We start from the raw sequence: 19,629 nt of genomic DNA on the forward strand, positions 1-19,629 counted from the left end.
CCAACGAGGATCCGTCGAGCCGTTTGTCCAGAGGATCGCGAGTGGGAAAGGCCGACGGGGGAGCGCGGTCGTCGAAGTCATTCAACGGTCGAAGTCATTCGAGTGTTTCTCGTCATGCGGGCCGAGTACGGCAGAAACGGGCCTTCTCGTACAATCAATGTTTACTTTGCCGTCCTCGCAAATGTTTTTTTTTTTTTTTTTTTAAGACGAAGTACCGATCCAACCTGAGTCAAACACACGGTCTAAACGAGACCTCGGTGGCCGAGCGCGGATACGAAGCGTGTAGGTTGCGTTCGGACAGCTACGCTAATGTGTCAAGTGGTGAATATAATCAAGGGCGCGTGTGCGAAGGAAGGCGCGGCGTAAAGCTAAAGTCGGAAATAACCTGCGCGATATTTCGATAGTCGCCGTCGTACCCGAGTGACCGTACCGCAGTCTTCGCGCAGATTGTCTTTGCGGCGCAGATTATCTTTGCGACGCAACACCGGCGGCAACGTAAGATGGCCGCCCGCCGGCTTCGTTCGGCTTGTGGAGTCGCGGGCGGCGTCACGTGAGCCGGGTTCAAGGTTCAAAAGCCTGAGAGCAGCGTTCGGTGAGTTTTCGCCTCTCTTCCATCGGCCCCATCAAACTTCTCCAAAGTCGCGCGGGCCACGTTCGCTTCGTGGTCGCTTTGTCCGCGCTCACGTCACTGTCGTCCGTTGGCGCTTTGGGTTTAGACGAGCTCAAATCGGAGCGCTTATTTCGATCAAGTTTTCATGTAGCTTCTGGACGTCGCACGCGTACGGCCCAAGAAGCGTGACGCGTTCACGTCTACTGCCACAACGTGGGGATTTTGTAAACGCCCTGCTCGTGAATTCTTTTCGAAGATCGGAACGGTTAAAAGGGACGATTTTTAGGACTTGGACCGTTTTTCTTCAAAAAGGAATACATTAAATGATTATACGTTTGAAAAACTTGCAAATAAATGCGTTCTTAGCGACGAGAGTATGTTTTAAATGTAAAGGTCGGTCCGGTTATCATGAGCTGAGATTGCATGGGGGGGTGGCACCCTAACCCTACGGATGCAGCGATGAAAAACGATCCCAGTCTTACACGTTGTCCCTTCACTGATGGAAAGGAGCCGGAATTGAATATGCCAAGATATTGACGTATGCGTCTTTCTTCAAATATCGCACTTGAATTTGAATCGCACGCGCGGCGGCCCCGCCACAGGGCCGCATCCTAATTCCAATCCGTGCACGGCCTCCGTAATCGGTGCGGAGAAGGCGGGCTGCCCTTCCCGAGAGCGCCGGCGAGGCCGAGCCGTCCTCTCAAAGTGGCTTTGCCTCTTCAAGCGTCCGGAGCGCGGCCGTGCTTTCGGGACCTCTGGGACGTCGCGCCGAGCGTGTTTAGGTAGCATGCGGCTCGCCGTTTGGCCAGCGCTTTGGGCGGCTCTGCTGTGCGGCGCCGCCCCGGCCGAGCGGGGGCCTCGCGCGGGCCGTCGCTCGCCCTTGGACCCGGAGGTGCACATGAACATCGTGAGTGCGCGCCGGCGCCCGGCCGCGGCGCCCGAGCTAAGCGCCAGCCCGTTTGCGCAGAGCGAGATCATCCGCCGGTGGGGCTACCCGGCGGAGGAGCACCAGGTGCTGACGGAGGACGGCTACATCCTGACGCTCAACAGGATCCCGGCGGGACGGCGGCCAGAGCCAGGTGAGCGAGCGGCCCGGCCCCGCTCCGTCGGGCGCCCTCGACGCTCGGCCGACGACGGGCTCCGTGTCCAGGCGGGGCGCGGGGCGCCGTCTTCCTCCAGCACGGCCTCCTGGCGGCCGGCAGCAACTGGATCACCAACCCGCCGGAGTCCGGCCTGGGCTACGCGCTGGCCGACGCCGGCTACGACGTTTGGCTGGGGAACAGCCGGGGCAACACCTGGTCCAGGAGGCATCGCGCGCTCACGCCCGACGACGACGACTTCTGGAAGTTCAGGTAGCTCCACGCCGGCCCGCCCAAGCCGCCTCCCGGCCTCAAGTGTGCGCATGCACACAGCCATGACGAAATGGCCCTCCTGGACCTGCCGGCCGCGGTGGACTACGTCCTGAAGGTGACGGGACAGCAGCGGCTGGCCTACGTGGGACACTCGCAGGGGACCACCATCGGTCGGCCGCTTTCGATGCGCGGCGCGGCGACGTCGGAACGCCGCGCTCACGATCTCCTGCGCGCGTAGGCTTCGTGGCCTTCTCCGCTCTCCCGCGGCTGGCGGCCAAGATCAAATTGTTCGCGGCCTTGGCCCCGGTGGCCACCGTGGCCTTCTCCAGCAGCCCCATGAGCAAGCTGGCCGCCCTGCCCCAATCCCTGGTTTGGGTACGAGCCTCCGCCGCCGCCGCCGCCGCCGCTCCTTTGCTGCCTTTGCGCGTATGGTGGGGGAGCGCTATTTCGAAGCGATTCGGGCTCGGAGGGGCCCGCGGCCCACCTTGCGGCATGTGGCGGAAAGTCGGGCTTCGCCTTTGCGCAGGAGCTGTTCGGAAGGCGGGACTTCCTGCCGCAGAGTCGCACGATCGAGTGGTTCGCCGAGCACGTCTGCGGCAAGCGTCTGCTCAGCGAGTTGTGCGGGAACCTTTTCTTCGTCCTGTGCGGCTTCGACGAGCTCAACCTCAACATGGTGGGTTCCGGGCGGCGGCCGTCGTCACGCCCGTCGTCACGCCCGTCGTCACGCCCGTCGTCACGCCCGTCGTCACCTCCGTCGTCACCTCCGTCGTCACCTCCGTCGTCACCTCCGTCGTCCCGCCTTTGCTTCCAGTCTCGCACGGCCGTCTACACCACGCACTGTCCCGCGGGGACGTCCGTCCAGAACATGCTGCACTGGGCGCAGGTCGGGACGCCGGGCCGTTATTTTGATTGGATTTTTTTGAGGGACGTGCGCGCGAGGCCCCGCTTGTCGCCGCTCTTTCAGGCCGTGAGCAGCGGGACGCTGTCGGCGTTTGACTTTGGCGCGGCGGGCAACATGAAGCATTACAACCAGGTGAGTCCCGCCAAAGCCCGGACGAGAGCCGCCACAGACGTCGCCGCTCGCTCCGCAGTCGGCGCCGCCCCGCTACCACGTGCGCGACATGAAGGTCCCCACCGCCGTCTTCTCGGGGGGCCGCGACACGCTGGCCGACCCCAAAGACGTGGCGCTGCTCCTGACGCAGGTGCGGCCGCGCCCCGCCCCGCCCGCCCGCCCGCCCGCCCGCGCGCGGGCCCGTCTGACGGTTTTGCGCGGCCCGCAGGTGTCCAACCTGGTGTTCCAACAGCACATTCCCCACTGGGACCACCTGGACTTCATTTGGGGCCTGGACGCCCCCCGGCTCATGTTCCCCGCCATCCTCAAGCTGCTGCGGCAGTACGACTAGAGGGCGCCGCCCGGACGGGACCGAAAACAAAACGAGCTCGAAAGTCTGCTCTTCCTCCTCGCTCTCGTCGGCGCGGCGCGCGTTTATTCCAGCTCCGATTAGCGGAAGGAGAAAACGGGCCCCGCTGGCTAAATGCGGCTGCGGCATTTCAAGCGCCGGCATTTAATAAAAGCCTTTATTTGCGCGCCTGTTGCCGATTTGGATAAAAGCAAGGAAGAAGGACAATCCGAAAAAGCGTGAAAGAAACCGCGGGACCGCAACCGGAGCGACGTCGGCGAAACGCTTTGCTCGGCGGGTGCCGTCACCGCGTCTTCCTCAGCAGCCTCACCACCTCGGTGAACTTTAACCTCGTGGCCACGTCCAGCGGCGACTCGCCGTCCTGCCAAGCCAAACGCCGCGATCGACGGGCGGAACGCAAGAAGGGGACGCGCGCGTCGGCACCTGGTTCTTGACGTGGGGGTCGGCGTCTCTGAGGAGCAACGGAGGAACTAAATGCTGTCGCTTCCTCAGACAAACGTAGTGGAGCGCCGTGTTGCCCTTCTACAAATGCGCGCCAGGTCAGAGGCGGCTGAGCCGGAGCCGGCGCGTGCGCTTCGGCGGCGAACCTACGTAGTCGGCCGCGTTGACGTCCACGTCGCTGTCCAGAACTTCCTTCATCAGAGCCAAGTTACGCCTCCGCTTCTGTAACTGCGCCAAGCGCGCGCGCGCACACACACACACACGCGCGCGCGCGTCACTTGACGACGCCCGAGGACGCGCGGAGATGACGCCATCGGGCCGGCAACATGCCAGGAGGAAGTATCCCAGGAGGAGGACGGGCATGAGGAGCAGGATGATGAGGTGCTCCACGAGGGAAAAGTTCTGCTTGGCCACGTAGTGAAGGCACGTGCGACGCTTCTGAAACGCAACGCCGCAAAGGTCCGAACGGCAACGAGCCGAGCGCAGCTCCTCTTGGCGACGCCCCCCTACCCTTGCGGGAGAGGCGCGAAGACCGCTCGCCGCGCGCCCACCTGGTTGCGCGCGCGCACGTCCGCGCGCCGCTCCAACAGGAAAGCGACGGCGCTCAGCTTGCCGCGGCGACAGGCGGCGATGAGGGGCGTGTCCCCGGTGACGTCATCCCGCGCGTCCAGGGCGCCGGGGTCGCGGGCCACGGCCGCCGCCAGCCGACCGACGTCGCCGTCGTACGCGAGCTGGCAGGCGGGCTGCGCGAAGGAGGGAGGGAGGGAGGGAACGGCCCGTCAGGCGCCGGCGCGAAGCCGCTCAACCGGTCGAGCGCTTCTTTGCCGCGACGCGCGCTCTCGGGCGAGAGGGGGGGGGGGGCTCGCCGTCGATCGCCCGCCACCGACCGAGGGAGGAAGATCGATCCCGGCCCGCGCGCGGGGAAAGCCCCGAGCCGACGAGGAAGACCTTACCTGTGAGTACACCTTGCCCATGTCCGCCACGGGAAACGCGCGCCGCTTCCCGGCCTTTTCAAAATAAGAGCGCGTCACCTGTCCGCGGCGGCCTTTTCGAAATAAAAGCGCGTCACCTGTCCGCGGGGGCCTTTTCAAAATAAAAGCGCATCACCTGTCCGCCGGGGCCTTTTCGAAATAAAAGCACGGTGGCCCTTGAAGCCCTCAGGAAGAAAAGCGCCACGGCGGGAGGACGGAAAAAGAGCAGACGCGATCGGCAAGCGCTTGCCGGCCCGTTCGCCGGAGGGAGGCCGCCTACAAATGACTCGGGATGATCTTTATTGCCATTGTTTCGGCGGCATCGCGCAGCGACGGGCCAAGCGCAATCCTGCCCCTCGGACAGCGATGGGCGCAAAAGCGGCGGAGGCGTTTGGGAGGGCCCCAAACGGCGGAAGGCCGACTCTGTCCTCGGCGCTCTCAGTCGGCGCCCTCGCTGACGGGCATGCCGATGTGCGCGGTGAGCAGCGGCGCGGCGCGCTCCTCGTGCAGGACCAGGACCTTGATGACGCCGGAGACGCCTTTGTCGCCGGCGCACTCCACCAGGGTCTGGAGCGGGTAGACCAGTCCCGGCACCAGCAGCGGGATCTTCAGGAAGGGCTTCCTCATCCTGTACAGGGCCGGGTCGTACCGGAAGACCACGGCCAGGTCCAGGACGGGCCGGCACGCCGCCGTGTTCTGCACGCTGAGCGTGAGCTTGAAGGACGGGCCCAGGCCCTGGACCGCGGCGTTCATCTTGAGCGAGCGCCCGGGCCCGGACGACACCGGCGTCAGGCTGGACTCCAGGGCCTGGGCGTAGGCCCTGGCCGCCGCCAGCCGCAGGCGGATCAGGTCCATCTGGAAGGCCCGGTGCATTGCCGCGCCGTGCTCGCGCTCCCTCAGGGTCTGGTCCACGTACAGCTTGGTCTTCTTGGGCACGTTGAGACGGACGCTCTGGGCGGCCGGGGGCCCGGGCGCGCCGTCGCGCTCCCGGAACTCCGCCGTCCTCTTGAGGATTTTCACCATCAGGCCTCCGCCCTTCATGGTCAGGACCAGGGTCCCGTCCTCGCGGCCGTAGCGCCCGAAGCAGATGGCCGTCACCAGGTCCGGAGTCTTGATGACGCTCACCGGGTTCTTGTCCCTGTACACGTGGACCTCGCAGTTGACCAGCGCCACCAGGACGGCCAGGAAGCCTCGAGCGGGGAGCTCCATGCCGGCCATGGTGCCGATGGGGGCCGGGAGGGCCGCCCTCCACAGCTTCTTGCCCTGGAGCGAAGCCGGCGTTTTTCAGAGAGCCCCGCCCCCCGCCCGGACGGCCGCGGCGCGTCTCTGGAGCGGGCCGCTACCTTGTGCGTGAATCCCTGCAGGTTCTGGTCGGCGGTCCCCACCACCATGTTTTTGCCGACCCTCACCAGGCCCACGGGATGCGCCGACAGCTCCACGCAGTACTTGGCTTTGTCCCAGTCCCTGCGGGCGCAGGCAGAAGAGCTCGGGGCCGCTTTCGGGCGCCGCCCCGCCCCGACGGCGGGCCCACCTGCGCAGGATGTAGACGTTGCCGTTCCGACAGGCCGCCGTGATCCGGAACTCCACGTCGAACTGACCCGTGGCGTCCATCATGGCGGGCGGGGCCGGCAGCGCCATCTGCGGGAGGAGAAACGGCCGGAGGAAGGACGAACAGGAGGACGGACGGGACAAAAGGACGGACGGGAGGAAAGACCCAATGAAGAGCGGGCGGCGGGGGGGACGCGCCAAGGGACGGGCCGGGGGACCGACGGAGGCGGCCGCACCTTTGCGAGGACGACGAAGGCCTCGGGGTCCAGCACGTAGATGTGGGCGCTCTCGGTGCCGATCAGCAGGCAGCTGACGCCGTCCTCGTCGGCCGTGCTCTTCTTCAGCGTGCTCATGCACGTGATGACGGTCTGCAAAGGCCCGGTCTGGTCCCTCGCACCCCGTTGTGGGCGGGCGGGCGGGCGGGCGGGCGGGTGTACCTGCCGCTTGACGGCTTGATCCTTGTGCAGCTGGACAAAGTCTTCCAGGTCCCGGTCGTCGGCGGACAGGAAGCGGAGCGAGCGCGCCGACAGCGGCGCCTCGGCCTTCTTGCGGAGGCTCTCCAGCATCTCCTTGAGGGCGGGGGGGTCAACGCTGCCCTCCCGGGCCTGCCGCCACGCGTCCTGCCCCGTCACAAAGCGCGTCACGGAGCGCAGCAAACGCGGACCGCCGGGAAACGGCCTTTTCCGAAGAGGTCCGAAAAGCGTCGGCGCCGCCCCGGCGACTCCCACCTGTTCCAGCTCGTCCACGTCCAGCGCGGGCAGCGTGAACTTGAAGTAGGGTCTGAGGTTCTTGTAGACGTAGACGCAGGGCCCGGACGCCACGGCCACGGCGGGAACGCGAGGCTCGTGCACGTCCATGAAGAAGGGCGCCAGGCCGCACGGGAGGTCCAGCAGGACGCTCTCGCCGCTCAGCGCCGTGCCGCCGTACACCTTCAGCTTCATGGCGCCGGCGCCCAGGTCGGCCAGCACCAGCCGCCCGTCGCCGTCGCCGCTCAGGTCGGCCAGCGCCGCGCAGGACGTGAAGGTGCGCAGGCCCGCCACCGGGTCGTAGTGGGCGTCCAGCCACTTGCCGTCGTCGCCGCTCATGACGCCTTCGGCTGCGGGGCGACACGTCGCGTCCGCCCGCCCGCCGGCGTTAGCGAGCGGGGCGACCTTCGGACATCTCGGCGCGGCCGCCCGACCTTGACGCGATCCCGAGGGATGCGCCGGCGCCATCTACTGGCATCCGTTAGCCATTGCGCCGAAGCTTGCGTTCCGCTCGACCGACGGCAGTTTGCACCCTTTTCAAACGCGACGTCTTAATCCCGCTCGCGGTCGGTCGGGTGGAATCGCCCGAAGCCGATTTGATGAGGCGCAACCCACCGCGCTCCAGTTCCGACCTAAACCCTAAGGCAAACGCCAGCCGACGGGATCGACTGGCGCCCCCCCCCCCCCCCCGACCCAATCGCCGCCAGCGCGGAAAGAAAAAGGCAACCGGCGAGCATGTCGATCAGCCCGGATCGGCCTTGTTGTCTCACCGTCGTCAAGGAAACCGTCGAGCGGCGTCCCTCCGGATGGCGCCGTTTCCCGCGCTCCGAGGACGCGGCGTCGTCGGGTGTTTTGAAGGTGAGCGGAGAGAGGGCGCGCTGTGGACCTCGCCTTCGCCTTCGCCTTCCCAATGGCGCTGCCGCCGCTTTAATCCGTAATCCGCTTCAAGCGTTTTTCGGCCGCGGCGCCCCGTCTGCAACGTCGGTCTCACGCGACGCCTGTACGCCGTGCCATCGGGATAAATGACCGCCAGGGGGAGCCCTAGCGGCAATTTGCTCTTCTTTTTTTTGCGCGCGCGCAAATAAGCTAAGATCAGGCGGCCGGCAATGGCAAAAAGAAGAAGGCCACCGCTGCGCTGGAGCAAAATGAACACGCGCTCAACATTGACGAGGTTCTCGGCATGAGTACAAGGAAGCGGGAGCTCCTGCCTTACCCCTTTCCCACCGTTAAGTGGCGATAGTGCGCCCCTAGACGTTCGCCAGCCGCCAAAGCAACTGCACGAGGAAGAGGCGACGCGCGTCGCGCAGTGATAACGCCACGCTCGTCTCGTTTCTCCGATTGGTCGTTCGCTTCCACTTTAAAAGTAGGGCGCGCGAGCCAGCGGGATCGTCTTCGGCCTCCCTCGGCTCCCCGAACCGCTCCCGGTGAGTCCGAACGCGTGCGGCACGCCGACGCACGCGCAAGGTCCGACGCACGCGCGAGGTCCGACGCACGCGCAAGGTCCGACGCACGCGCAAGGTCCGACGCGCGGGTTTTTCAACTGGCGGCTAGCCGCGGCTAATGCTATCAACAACGGCACCTGTCGGGCTTGCTCGGAGCGCTGCGATGAAGTCGGGAGCAGAATCCCAAAAACTCGGCCGCTCGTCGCGCGCTCTCAAAGGCCGACAGCGCGTGCAGAAAAGTTCGGCGTTGCTTCGCGTCAGACGAATCGCCGCCCGGATTCTCACGCACAGGTTCTTCTCATGCCCGTTTGTAGCCAAAGAACGGACATCCGAGCGGAAGGAACTGACGTGTGTGCGTTTGCCGAGCCCGGGAGGATGAATTCTTGTTTGGCCGACGGCAAGCCGGAGAGGGTCGGCCCCGTGGAGCTGGACGACGTCAAGCGGAACCTGCTCCACGACTTCTCGTCTCTGCAAAAACAGGTCCTGGTTCTGCCTTCCCGCCTGCCCTGCTTCTGCCTCGCGCGCCCGCCCGCGTTTGCGACGAATCTTCCTCGCCGCCCCCGCTCCCCGGTCCAAGGTGGCCAAAATCAAAAGAGTCCAGCGCGACCCGTGACGCTCGCCGACGGTCACCGGACCTTTGCGTCCGTTTTCAGGATGAGGCGGCGGGTCGGCCGGAGAACCTCCGGGTCTACCTCAGGGTTCGTCCTCTGACGGGGACCGAGAGCGAAGGGTCGCAGGTAACGCCCGCCCGCCCGCCCGCCCGCCCGCGCGGGGACCTCGCGGAAGCGCTGAGCGTTGCGAACGGCGGCAGGAGTGCGTGACCGTGGAGGGACCTCACAGCGTGCTCCTCCGAGCTCCCAGGAGCAGTCAGTCCAACGGGCCCGCCGACAAGATCCCGCCGCAAAGCGCTCAGAGGTTCACCTTCACCCAGGTAAAGGCCGCCCGCGCCGCCTCGCCCCGCCCGACCTAGGCCGGGTCGCTTCCTTTCAGGTTTTCGGACCGGACGCCGGCCAGAAGAAAGTGTTCGAGGGATCGGTTCGCGGTTTGGCGCGAGACGTTCTGCGCGGACAAAACTGTGTCCTCTTCACCTACGGTGTCACCAACGCCGGGAAGACCTTCACCTTCCTGGGTGGGAGCCCGCCGCGGAAACCCTCGGCTCGCCCGAGCGTCCCCCCGAGCTTCCCCCCGCCCCTTTTCAGGTCCGGAGCGCGACGCCGGCCTGCTGCCGCGGTGCCTGCGCCACATCTTCGACGGCGCCGAGGGTCGCCTGCGCGCCGACTGCCCCCTGAAACCTCTGCGCTTCCGAGAATTCAGCCAGCTGAGTCAGGACGAGCGCGACGCGGAGAGCGCCGCCAAACGCGCTCTGCTCCGGAGCCTCAAAGAGGTCCGCCTTTGAAAAGGCCTTCTTCCGACCCCTCGGATGGGAACGGCCCGCGCTCGGCGAGCGGATGACGGGCCCGCCCGGCCCCGCGCTCTCTTGCTCGTTCGCGCTCCAAATCTGGTCCGCGATCGGAGACGGCTTGTCGGCGTTTTTCCGGGGTAAACGTTTTGCCGGTTGGGGGAAAAAGACCTTTTTGACGCTTTTGTCACACGCCGCGGCGAGTGACGTTCGGGCCGGAACGGCTACGGTGCCATCATCCGCTATCGGTGGCTTTGAGCATTTTTGAGCGGATTTAGTTTGAATAGCGGCCGGGCCGACCTTCAGGCCGGCGCCCTTCATTAGGTCTTTCCTCCCGTCCGTCCGCAGAACGACAGACGCGGCGCGCCCCGGAGCTGGGCTTCCCAGGGCGGTCGGTCCCTTTTTTGGTCCTTGACGTCCGCCCTTCCGACCTCTGCGGCTAACGGCGCGCGTTTGCGGCAGCCTCGTCCCTGAGCTCCGACGGCGGCGCGGACGGCCCTCCCGAGAGCGAGCGCTCGCTCCCGGACGTCCCGGCCCACGTGGGCTTTTCCGTTTGGGTTTCCTTCTGCGAGATTTACAACGACAACATTCACGACCTCCTGGAGCAGGTAGGGCGCCCGGCCCGCGCGGCCGGCCGACGGGCCACTCACGCGACCGTGCCTTCAGGTCCCGGGAGGACACGGCAAGAGGACGACGCTCCGTCTGTCTCAGGACGCCAAAGGCAATTCCTTCATCAGAGGTGCCCTCCGCCCCGACTGGCAATGGAATGTGCGCGCGTTCACGTGCGCGCGTGGGGCCCCGCAGACCTGAGGTGGGTCCGGGTGAGCAGCTCGGAGGAGGCCCTCCAAGTGGTGAAGGTCGGCAAGAAGAACCAAATGTCGGCCTCCACGCGACTCAACCAGCAGTCCAGCAGGAGGTCGGCCCCTCCCCGCCCTGCCCCGCCCCGCCCCCCAAGCGCGCTCACAGCCGCTCATCTCTGTCGGTGCAGCCACAGCGTCTTCTCCGTCAGGATCCTGAGGGTGGACGCCGGCGCCGCCGTTCCCAGGTTCCTCGGCGTCAGCGAGTGAGCACTGCCGCCGCGCCCGGGCCGACCCGTTCCGCCCCGCGTGCCGACCGCCTCCGTGCGCCCAGGCTGGTGTTGTGCGACCTGGCCGGGTCGGAGCGCTGCTCGCGTACGCGTAACGCGGGCGAGCGGCTGAAGGAGGCGGGAAACATCAACAGCTCCCTCCTCGCGCTCGGCAAGTGCATCAGCGCCATGAGGATCAAGCAGAATGCCGGGTAGCCGCCGCGCTCGCTCGGGCCGCTCCCGTCCGCCCGCCGCTCGCGTTTCTCGTGACAACTTTTGGGGCGCGCAGGCTCCGCTATCACGTTCCCTTCAGGGAGTCCAAACTGACCCACTTCCTGCAGTCCTTCTTCTGCGGCGCCGGCAAAGTGTCCATGATGGTCAACATCAGCCAGGACCCGTCCTGCGTGGACGAGACGCTCAACGTGCTCAAGTTCTCCGCCCTGGCCCAGAAGGTGCGTCCTTCCTCTTGGAGCGCGTGTCGGAGAAAGGTGCCGGCGGCCCGCTTCGGGCGCAGAGGGACCGTCCGCGGCCTCAGCTCCTTGGCCGGCCGGCGAGCGGGCTCGGGGGGCCCCGGGCGCCCCCGCCCACCGGCGGTGGTGGCCGCAATACCGCCGCCGGCTTCCCGCGCCTCGATTTCCACGCTCCCCGCGAGTCGACGGCGCGGGTCTTTTTCTTTTCTCAGGCCGTGGTGCCGACGGCAAACTCCGCCGCCGGCGGCTCGGACGGCGCCGCCCTCAGGTCGGCCTCGGAACTCTCCGTCCTCATAGACGGGGCGGACGAGCGCAGGAAGATGTTGGCGCGCGCGCCCCGGAGCTCGCTGGTGGCCTGGGAGACCACCCTGGAGGACATCGTGGAGGACAGCGGCGAGGGGAGCAGCGTGGAGGGCACGGTGCTCGAGGCGGCAGGCGGGGGGGAGGAGAGCGCGGAGGACGAGGACAAGGTGGGAGGTCTCCTTTGATCGGGGCGGCCGCTTGGACCGGCCGGGCTCAGGGGAGCGCGTGACGCCGCTTTTGCGCCGGTCGTCGACCTCCCAGGTGGCGGCCCTCCGTCTGGTCGCCGAGGCCCGGATCCGAGAAGAGGTCTGCGCCGAGTTCATGGAGGTCTTCAAGCAGATGGAGAAAGACTACGGGTGAGCGCGGGACCGGGGCCCCGGCCGTCGCCGGGCCGCCGGCTTGACGGCCTCTCCGCCTTTGTCCAGCGAGCGTCTGCAGAGAGAACGCCAGATCCTTGAGGAGCGGGCGGGCGTGAGGCTGGAGCTCCTCCGGAAGCCGCTGGACGAGGGCGCGCCGGCAACTCAGGTCAGTGAGGCGCCCCGCCCGCCCTCGTGCCCGTCGTGCGGGACGTGACGCGTTTGACGTGGCGGCGGTGGAGGAGGAGGAGCGGGGGGGGCCGGCGCTTCCGGGCGGCGTCCCGAGCCGGCTCGGCCAAGAGCTGCGCGACATCCCGGCCGACTCCGAGAGCGCGGGCCATCGGGTGAGCGCCGTCGCCGGCTCCTCCTTTTTCGCCTCGCCTCTTTTGATCGGTCTCTCGCTTTTCTCGCCGTTAGTTTTTTCTTTTTCTTTCGAGGCTCCTTTTCTTTTCCCCTTGTTTTGAGACGGTTCCTTTTGCCGTTTCCTCCACTCGCGCGAGCGAGCAGGACGGCGGCGCGGCAGCTGAGCCGAACGGCCGGCGGCAGGAAGGAGGAACGCGGGGCGTCGTGACGGGCCGGGACCAAGGCGGGCCCGCGGGGGAGCGCCCGCCGGGTAGGCGCCTGCGGCCGCGCGGCTCACTCTCCGGTTCCTCCCCGGCCCGCTCGGACGAGCGCGACCGAGCGCTGGGGCCGCAGACGGCGGTGAGGCCATCCAAAACGCCATAAGTTCGCGGCGGCCTCTTGCGCTCTTATGACCTTTGCTCGTTTTTCACTCGCGGCTCTTGCTTTCACGCTTCGGTCTTTGCCTTTCTTTGGCCTTCCTCTGGCTCCGGCTCTTGGCTTTCTTTCCTTTGCGCGTCTTTTCTCGCGTCTGGGGGCAGGCCGGCTTTCCGGAGCGAGATCCCCGGCGCTCGCGCGATTCGCCCCGGCGGGACGCCGGCCCGAGCGCCTTCCGCGTCGGCGCGGCCCGACCGCGGGAGGAGTGCCGGGCGGCCCCGGACCGCTCACCCCGCCCACTCGGAGACCTCCGCGAAGCGACGCGGGAGAAGCCGGGCGGGTACGGACGAGCGAACTTCACTCCGGGTTTGAACGTCGGGCGGCGCCGTGAGAAAAAAAAAAAAAAAAAAAAAAAAAAACGAGCCGTGGCGCGCATCGCTTGCGATAAAGCGGTGAAATTGTCCCACCCGCTCGCGGTAGGAAGGAAGGCGCTGCGCGACGGTGGCCGGGAAGCTTTCGGCCTTGACTCCCGTCGCGTCTTTCCGCAGCCAAAGGAAGTGCGAGCACCTCCGCCAGCTTGAGGAGTTGAGGGCGGAGCTCGAGCTACAGCGGAGAAAGGCGGAGGAAGACGCCCGACGGCAACGAGGTGAGCGCCCGCCTGCCCGCCCGCCCGCCCGCCTGCCTGCGCGCGTCCATGCCTTCTAACGTGCGCGCCCCTTCCTTCCGACGTGCGCGTGCAGAGCTTGAGCGCGTCCTGCGTGAGAAGGACGAGCTGCTGGAAGAGCAGCGGAAGCAAATGGCCGCCATCACAGCAGGTGAGGACCCCCGGAGCGGCTCGCTCCCCCGCGTCCGCTAAGTGGCCGCGCGTGCTTTACCGCCCGTCAGAACTGGAGCTTGCCGAGGTCCGAGGGCAGCGGCACCCGGAGGAGCCCCTGGAGAAGCCGGCACGGATGGAAGAGCTGAGGGAGGAAATGCCGAGGCCGCGCGACGGGAAGGAGAGGCGCAGACAGGAAACGAACTCACGGGTCAGGACTAAGACTACGATGACTCTTATGACGGCGATAACGTTTGTGTGCGCGCGCGCAGGAGCCGCCCGGCGCCGGTGAAGGGGCGGCGGGGAAAAGGAAAAGCTGGCAGGTGGAGGTGAGCGACTTTTGTTTTGGTTTTCTCTAGTAGCGTGAGCGTGACGCGACGCCACCCGTGTGACTCTTAGGGCCTTTCGTGGAGCGACGGCAAGCGGGCCAACGTGGCAAACGGGACGCAGGTAGGATGCCCTCGTCTTCCCTCTCAAATCTTCTTGGGCTTCTTCCCAAAACTTCCGCTGCCGCTAGGAAGCCTCGTTCACCAAGTCGGTTCGGTCGTCGGCGTCCACGAGCGCCGCGGGTAAGCGTCCGGCGCGCCGCGGCGGGCCCAGGCGAGGACGCGGGCGGCTTTACGGCAAGGACGCGGCGGCGACAGTAGGCGTTTGCACACACGCACACCCCGTTTGCTCCCAGTCGGATGCCTTGTCGCCACTTGTGTGTTCAAAAGGAAATGGAGAGCAATCACGCGATCATCCGGCGCCAGCTGCGCTCCAAGACTGGCAGAAAATGACATCATCTGCAAGTTTTAATCAGCTGTAAACTTGTTTTGAAGGAAATAAAATGCATTCGTCCGATAACTCCCCATTGTCTTTGTCCAAGGCGGCCGGCGCAAATGTGCTGAGCGCGCACCTTGCCATATTTATGACGGAATTGCGTCGTAAAAGCTTTGCTTATCGGCGCGAACTTTGCTTGGGGGCGGGGGGCAAGGCCGGCAAACTGCCGGCGGCGCGCCGAGCGTCCGTCCACGCGTGAGTCGCGCTCGTCCGCTTCCGACTTTCGGCCGGTCCCGGGATTCCTTGCGCCGATCCGTCTCCTCGTGCCGCGCCGCGACCGGGTCCCGGCCCGCCTTTGGCCTCGCGCTCGGACGGTTTGCGCGCGCTCTCCTGACGGGCCGCCCGGCGCCGCGTCTCGTAGCGCGCTTCATCGAGCGACCGGTCTCGACCGTCTCCTATCGCGCGAAGGCCGACGTCGCCCGCGTCGCGTCCCGGTTTGCCGAAGGAGATGGGCGGCGGGAGGATTTGCGCCCTTTCCACCCTGGAGGTGACGCTTACGGTGCTGTTTGTCGTCATGACGACCGTCAGCGTCACTCTCATCGCCATGACGGCCGCAAACAGCCGTGAGTGTACCGTTGGCTCGCGCGCCAAGCGCCGACCTGAACGTTTCGACCCGAACGTTTCGACCTTGCCGGCGGTAGGTCCCGACCCGACTGCGCCCCCCCGCCCCGAGCCGTCCTTCCTGATCGGAGCGGGACGGGCCGACTGCACGGGACCGCCCGCCGAACTTCCTCTGGTCGCTCGCCCGGGTTACGTCTCCGACGCGCCCCGCCGTCGGCCGAGTCGCCGCTCATGCCCGCGCGCGCCTGTGTGCAGATGGGCTACGCCAACCCTCAGCAGACGGCCGCGGGCATTCACACCCGTTTGTTCAGTCGCGCTTTCATCGTTGACGACGGGCGCCGTCGAGTGCTCTTTGTCGCCGTGGACGTGGGAATGATCTCGCAGAGGCTCAGGCTGGAGGTGCGCCCGTCGCGCGCGCGCGCGCCCCTCGCCGCGTTTGCGCGTCCCTCGCCGCAGGCCGCGTACGTGCGCGTGACGCGAGCAGGTGCTGAAGGCCCTGCGGGTGAAATACGGCGAGCGATACCGTGCGTGTGACGCGAGCAGGTGCTGAAGGCCCTGCGGGTGAAATACGGCGAGCGATACCGGCAGGACAACGTGGTCCTGAGCGGCTCGCACACGCACTCGGGCCCGGCCGGCTACTTCCAGTACACGCTCTTCATGATCAGCGGCAAAGGCTACCTGGAGTCGTCCGTACGGCCGCTGGTCAAAGGCATCGTCAAGGCGAGGCGGGCGAGTCCCACTTAGGCCGGAGCGCGCCGCCCGCGGGTGGGCTTTGTCCACTTGTCAATTCCCTCGCAGAGTATCGACAGAGCCCACAACAGCGTGCGCCCGGGGCGCATCTACAGGAATCGGGGTCGCGTGGACGCCAGCAGCGTGAACCGGAGTCCGCACTCCTACCGCAACAACCCGCGGGACGAGCAAAACAGGTCCGCGCGTCGCGGGGGGACCGCGCGGCGCCGTCTCTGCTAACCCTAACCCTTCAGGTACCGAGACGACGTGGACAAGGAGATGGTGCTTCTCAAGTTCACCGACCTGGACGGCGACGGCATGGGCGCGCTGGGGTAACGCTGCGGCCGCCGCCCTACGCCTGACCGGCCGGCCCTGATGGCCGCGCCTCGCGGACCCCCAGCTGGTTCGCGGTGCACGCCGTCAGCATGAAGACCAGCAATCGTCTGGTGAGCGGCGACAACATGGGCTATGCCGCCTACCTGATGGAGAAACACAAGGACCCCGCGGCGCTACCGGGACAGGTGGGCCCCGCTTCAAAATAGGAGCGCGCTCCGCCCGGTGACGGGGGCCCCCAGAGCGGACTCGTGAAGACTAGACTTTCCCTTCGTTGCGCTGGAAACGCCATTTCTTGCCAAATGAAATGTTTAGTCTGTTTTCTTTGTTTGTGCGTCAGGGGGCGTTCGTGGCCGCTTTCTCCTCCAGTAACCTGGGCGACGTGAGCCCAAACGTTCAAGGTCCTCACTGCGTCAACTCGGGATTGGCCTGCGACTACTTGAACAGCTCGTGTCCCGACGGAGGGGTAAGCGGGCGCGCCTCGCGCACGCGCCTCGCGCACACCCCTCGCGCGCCCGCCTCGCGCGCCCGCCTCGCGCACCCCGCAGGAAGTCTTTTCGTGTGTGCGCGTGCATTTAGACCGGGGAGTGTCAAGCGTTTGGACCCGGAGAAGACATGTTTGACAGCACCAGAATCATCGGAAACAACATCTTCATGAAGGCCCGGGTGCGTGAACGTGCGCGTGCGAGGAAGACGCCACCAACTGGCTTTGGGCGTCCTAGCGCGCGCGCATGTGTTTGCAGGAGCTTTACGCCGACGCCGTGGAGGAAGTGACGGGGTTCGTTCGTTCGGCTCATCAGTGGGTCAACATGACGGACGTCACCGTGCACCTCAACGACACGCACGCGGTCAGTGGCGCGGTCCGCGGCGCGGTCAGCGGCGCGCCACTCATTGGTCCGGCCGCTGGCGTGTGCGCAGGTGAGCACATGCAAACCGGCGCTGGGTCACAGTTTCGCGGCAGGAACCACAGACGGAGGGGGAGAGCTCAACTTCACGCAAGGTTGCGCGTCGCGCACGCGCAGACTGTCTTCGGGACGCGCGCAGCCGAGGCAAAGTGAGTTTGCGTAGGCGCGGTGGAGGGCGACCCGTTTTGGGACGGCATCCGAGACGCCCTCCTGGGCCGTCCGTCCAATGAGACGCAGGATTGCCACCGTCCCAAACCCATCCTGTTCAGCACGGGCGAGGTGGGCGGAGCTCCGGCCGCTCCTCGCGTCTCCGTCCGGGCCGCCGGCGCCTAACTCTGCGCGCGCGCGCAGATGAAGTGGCCGTTGCCGTGGCACCCGGAAATCATCGACGTCCAGATCCTCACCGTCGGCCCCGTCGCAGTGGTCGCCGTTCCCGGAGAGATGACGTAACAAAGCGGGTTAGGGTTGGGGTTCATCTTTGCCGCCGCGCGCGCTTATGTTGTTTGCGCGCCCGCGTGCCAGCACCATGGCCGGAAGAAGGTTAAGAGAAGCTGTCCGGCGGGTACGTGTCGACGCGGCGCCGGCCTACGCCTCGTGACGTTTGACGCCGCGCGCGCCGCTTCAGGAGCTGCAGCGGGAGGGGGCCTTCGGGGACGCCGACGTGGTCATCGCCGGCCTCAGCAACGCCTACACGCACTACATCACCACCTACGAGGAGTACCAGGTAGGCCCGGGTCCCGCCGCGGCGCGCGCTAAAGTCCCGCGCGCGGACGGCGCCGTCCCTCTCTTGTCCAGGTCCAGCGCTACGAGGGCGCGTCCACCATCTACGGCCCGCACACGCTCGGGGCCTACATGGTCAAGTTTGGCCAACTGGCGCGCGCCATCGCTCAGGTGCGCGACGCTCTTCCCGTTTCTCCGTTTTGCGCTCGGGCCCGGGAAACGCCTCGTACGTCGCACTCAGGGCCGAGAGGGATCGCTCCCGCCGGGTCCGGCTCCCCCGTTCTTCCAGAAGAATCTTTTCAACCTGTTACCCGCGGCCGCGGTCGACGGGAAGGCGGACAACAGCAGCTTTGGCGACGTCCTGCAGCAGGCGCTCCCCGTCTACAGACGGGTAGGATGCGAACTTGCCAGGCCGAACGGGCGGGCGGGCGTCTCGGCCGCTTCCTTTTGCGCATCCTTTTGCCTTTCCAGGGCGACGTGGTGTCCGTCACCTTCGTGGCCGGAAACCCCAGACACTCGGGAGACGTGGTGAGAAAACGCCGCTCGTCCGCACTTTGCCTCGGAGTCAGCCAAGCGCAAAAAAACAACAAAGGCGCGCTCATCTCCCGGCGACGCCTTGCGCTCCGTTTGCCGGGCCGTCAGAGGGACCGGAGCTTCGCGGTGGTGGAGATGCGCGAGGGGACGGACGACGCCTGGACGCCGGTCCACACCGACGCCTCGTGGGAGACCAGGTGCGTGACGGGGCGGGTCGTCGCACGCAGGCGCGCGGCGGCTGAGCGGAGGGTGCCCGTGCGTGCGCCGGCAGGTTCCTCTGGGTCAAAGGTCCCGAGCGCCGGAGCAACGCCACGGTGGAGTGGCACATCCCGCCGAACGCCGCCGCCGCCTCCTACAGGATCAGGCACACGGGGCACTACAAGAGCATGAAAGGCCTGCGACCGGTCATCTCGCCCTACGAGGGCACGTCCGCCGTCTTCCGGGTGCTCCCTGCGTTTTACGGCCGCCCGTGACCCCTTCCTCCTTCCCTCGCTCGCCGCCAATAAAGCCACTTGGAAAGGCTTCCCGCGCCGTCTTCTGTGCGCGTCACCATGGGCGAGGCGGACCCGCGCGCGCAGGGCAGAGCGGGGCCGGCCAAGCCTCCGTCCCGCGCAGCAGAGGATCCGGTCCATGGAATAGGAGGGGACGTCCGGCGCCGCCGGTCAGTCAGACGGGTTTTCCTGGGGACATTTCCTCAAAGTTCAAGCCGGGGCACGACAAGACCCGCAAAAGCACGGAGGCGGGCGAGGCCCGTTGCCAATCCCCAAAGCGCGCTCTTCTCTTGGATCCGTCGACGCCCGGGCCAAAGCCGACGTCGCTCGATCGGTCGGCTTTGACCGGACGCGCTTTCGGGCCGCCGGATCCCAATACGAGCGGCCGAAACGGGTTTCCTCCGCGGGGCGTGCCGGCTCTCTCCAAAAGACGGGACGAGAGGCCCGGTCATCCGGGAGGGACTCGCTCCTCCGCGTTTGGAGGAGCCGGTCGAGGCGGTTCGGGCGTTTGGTCAGAACGTCTCCCGGACGCCTCCCCGCTGAGCTGAGGTGTTCCGGGCACGCGCTACAGGAAGGGGGAGGGGGAACGGCGGCCAGCCCGGGGAGGAGCTGGACCGAGTGGCCGGAGAGAGGGAAGTCTGGGCTTCCTAGCTCAGGCTACCGCCCCCGCGACCCCACCTCCGATGAAGCGAAAGATTATGGATGGGCGTACGTGTATATTTGCCAGTACGATAATGCCAGCCTGATGGAAATTCACCCGCGACATCTAACTTTAGCTTTCTATAGAGCTTTGCTTTGAATACACTCATGGCGGGCACGAGTAAACGAAAAGCATGCCACGGTGGCTTTTCACCTTGCCAGTCAGTCGAGGACGGATG

The 19,629-nt window shown here is 66.4% G+C and overlaps 4 protein-coding genes across 9 annotated transcripts; 2 read left to right on the forward strand and 2 right to left on the reverse strand.

Annotated features, from left to right (window-relative positions):
• The first annotated feature begins 28 nt into the window (after nucleotides 1–28).
• Nucleotides 29–3,549, forward strand: lipf (lipase F, gastric type). Its single transcript, XM_088438342.1, has 11 exons — nucleotides 29–592; nucleotides 1,335–1,517; nucleotides 1,578–1,689; nucleotides 1,761–1,962; nucleotides 2,023–2,132; nucleotides 2,201–2,337; nucleotides 2,489–2,635; nucleotides 2,774–2,845; nucleotides 2,927–2,995; nucleotides 3,054–3,164; nucleotides 3,243–3,549. Exons 2-11 carry the CDS (start codon nucleotides 1,398–1,400, stop codon nucleotides 3,363–3,365), a joined length of 1,203 nt encoding a protein of 400 aa, XP_088294468.1. The 5' UTR covers nucleotides 29–592; nucleotides 1,335–1,397; the 3' UTR covers nucleotides 3,366–3,549.
• On the reverse strand, nucleotides 3,415–4,920 carry ankrd22 (ankyrin repeat domain 22). 3 transcript variants are annotated; one of them, XM_088438353.1, is made up of 6 exons: nucleotides 4,778–4,920; nucleotides 4,376–4,567; nucleotides 4,155–4,262; nucleotides 3,975–4,052; nucleotides 3,807–3,834; nucleotides 3,415–3,744 (listed from the first exon to the last, which is right to left on the reverse strand). In XM_088438353.1, exons 1-6 carry the CDS (start codon nucleotides 4,796–4,798, stop codon nucleotides 3,494–3,496), a joined length of 678 nt encoding a protein of 225 aa, XP_088294479.1. In that variant the 5' UTR covers nucleotides 4,799–4,920; the 3' UTR covers nucleotides 3,415–3,493. The 3 variants fall into 3 exon arrangements, with proteins under 3 accessions (XP_088294479.1, XP_088294480.1, XP_088294482.1); XM_088438354.1 differs by having other exon boundaries at nucleotides 3,495–3,744; nucleotides 3,807–3,905; XM_088438356.1 differs by having other exon boundaries at nucleotides 3,495–3,834.
• Nucleotides 4,672–18,783, forward strand: asah2 (N-acylsphingosine amidohydrolase 2). Of its 3 annotated transcripts, none has more exons than XM_088438283.1 (42): nucleotides 4,672–4,779; nucleotides 8,846–9,011; nucleotides 9,185–9,268; nucleotides 9,343–9,462; nucleotides 9,522–9,660; nucleotides 9,731–9,915; nucleotides 10,279–10,321; nucleotides 10,393–10,538; nucleotides 10,597–10,669; nucleotides 10,735–10,846; nucleotides 10,919–10,993; nucleotides 11,062–11,208; nucleotides 11,286–11,448; nucleotides 11,679–11,936; nucleotides 12,031–12,125; nucleotides 12,195–12,294; nucleotides 12,368–12,469; nucleotides 12,633–12,827; nucleotides 13,007–13,182; nucleotides 13,391–13,488; nucleotides 13,583–13,657; nucleotides 13,728–13,867; nucleotides 13,929–13,985; nucleotides 14,056–14,106; nucleotides 15,295–15,438; nucleotides 15,583–15,759; nucleotides 15,838–15,965; nucleotides 16,023–16,100; nucleotides 16,169–16,289; nucleotides 16,442–16,567; nucleotides 16,681–16,767; nucleotides 16,845–16,949; nucleotides 17,020–17,101; nucleotides 17,170–17,285; nucleotides 17,358–17,452; nucleotides 17,529–17,568; nucleotides 17,632–17,730; nucleotides 17,802–17,897; nucleotides 17,968–18,117; nucleotides 18,198–18,254; nucleotides 18,369–18,457; nucleotides 18,532–18,783. In XM_088438283.1, exons 2-42 carry the CDS (start codon nucleotides 8,907–8,909, stop codon nucleotides 18,731–18,733), a joined length of 4,731 nt encoding a protein of 1,576 aa, XP_088294409.1. In that variant the 5' UTR covers nucleotides 4,672–4,779; nucleotides 8,846–8,906; the 3' UTR covers nucleotides 18,734–18,783. The 3 variants fall into 3 exon arrangements, with proteins under 3 accessions (XP_088294409.1, XP_088294408.1, XP_088294410.1); XM_088438282.1 differs by lacking the exon at nucleotides 4,672–4,779 and adding an exon at nucleotides 8,375–8,513; XM_088438284.1 differs by lacking the exons at nucleotides 4,672–4,779; nucleotides 12,368–12,469 and adding an exon at nucleotides 8,375–8,513.
• On the reverse strand, nucleotides 4,890–8,260 carry bbs1 (Bardet-Biedl syndrome 1). Of its 2 annotated transcripts, XM_088438306.1 has the most exons (6): nucleotides 7,072–8,248; nucleotides 6,781–6,963; nucleotides 6,580–6,711; nucleotides 6,327–6,433; nucleotides 6,139–6,259; nucleotides 5,079–6,058 (listed from the first exon to the last, which is right to left on the reverse strand). In XM_088438306.1, the coding sequence occupies exons 1-6, from the start codon at nucleotides 7,555–7,557 to the stop codon at nucleotides 5,234–5,236; spliced, it is 1,854 nt and encodes a 617-aa protein (XP_088294432.1). In that variant the 5' UTR covers nucleotides 7,558–8,248; the 3' UTR covers nucleotides 5,079–5,233. The 2 variants fall into 2 exon arrangements, with proteins under 2 accessions (XP_088294431.1, XP_088294432.1); XM_088438305.1 differs by having other exon boundaries at nucleotides 4,890–6,058; nucleotides 6,139–6,433; nucleotides 7,072–8,260.
• Nucleotides 18,784–19,629: the final 846 nt, after the last annotated feature.

This window comes from Hippichthys cyanospilos, chromosome 17, assembly GCF_059441005.1.
Source record: "Hippichthys cyanospilos isolate Australia breed blue-spotted pipefish chromosome 17, RoL_Hcya_1.0, whole genome shotgun sequence".
In the NCBI taxonomy this organism is placed as follows: domain Eukaryota; kingdom Metazoa; phylum Chordata; class Actinopteri; order Syngnathiformes; family Syngnathidae; genus Hippichthys; species Hippichthys cyanospilos.

Bases quoted from the DNA above. Each gene is read 5' to 3' on its own strand.
- lipf (XM_088438342.1), top strand. From the start codon at position 1,398: ATGCGGCTCGCCGTTTGGCCAGCGCTTTGGGCGGCTCTGCTGTGCGGC. The intron at 1,963-2,022 runs GTAGCTCCACGC...GCATGCACACAG, and splicing joins GACGACTTCTGGAAGTTCAG to CCATGACGAAATGGCCCTCC. The intron at 2,338-2,488 runs GTACGAGCCTCC...GCCTTTGCGCAG, and splicing joins TGCCCCAATCCCTGGTTTGG to GAGCTGTTCGGAAGGCGGGA.
- ankrd22 (XM_088438353.1), bottom strand. From the start codon at position 4,798: ATGGGCAAGGTGTACTCACAG. The intron at 4,263-4,375 runs GTGGGCGCGCGG...GTTGCGTTTCAG, and splicing joins ACGTGCGCGCGCGCAACCAG to AAGCGTCGCACGTGCCTTCA. The intron at 3,835-3,974 runs GTAGGTTCGCCG...GTTGCTCCTCAG, and splicing joins ACGTCAACGCGGCCGACTAC to AGACGCCGACCCCCACGTCA.
- bbs1 (XM_088438305.1), bottom strand. From the start codon at position 7,557: ATGGCGCCGGCGCATCCCTCGGGATCGCGTCAAGGTCGGGCGGCCGCG. The intron at 6,964-7,071 runs GTGGGAGTCGCC...GTGACGGGGCAG, and splicing joins ACGTGGACGAGCTGGAACAG to GACGCGTGGCGGCAGGCCCG. The intron at 6,434-6,579 runs GTGCGGCCGCCT...CTCCTCCCGCAG, and splicing joins CCTTCGTCGTCCTCGCAAAG to ATGGCGCTGCCGGCCCCGCC.
- asah2 (XM_088438283.1), top strand. From the start codon at position 8,907: ATGAATTCTTGTTTGGCCGACGGCAAGCCGGAGAGGGTCGGCCCCGTG. The intron at 12,470-12,632 runs GTGAGCGCCGTC...GCGAGCGAGCAG, and splicing joins CCGAGAGCGCGGGCCATCGG to GACGGCGGCGCGGCAGCTGA. The intron at 13,183-13,390 runs GTACGGACGAGC...GTCTTTCCGCAG, and splicing joins ACGCGGGAGAAGCCGGGCGG to CCAAAGGAAGTGCGAGCACC.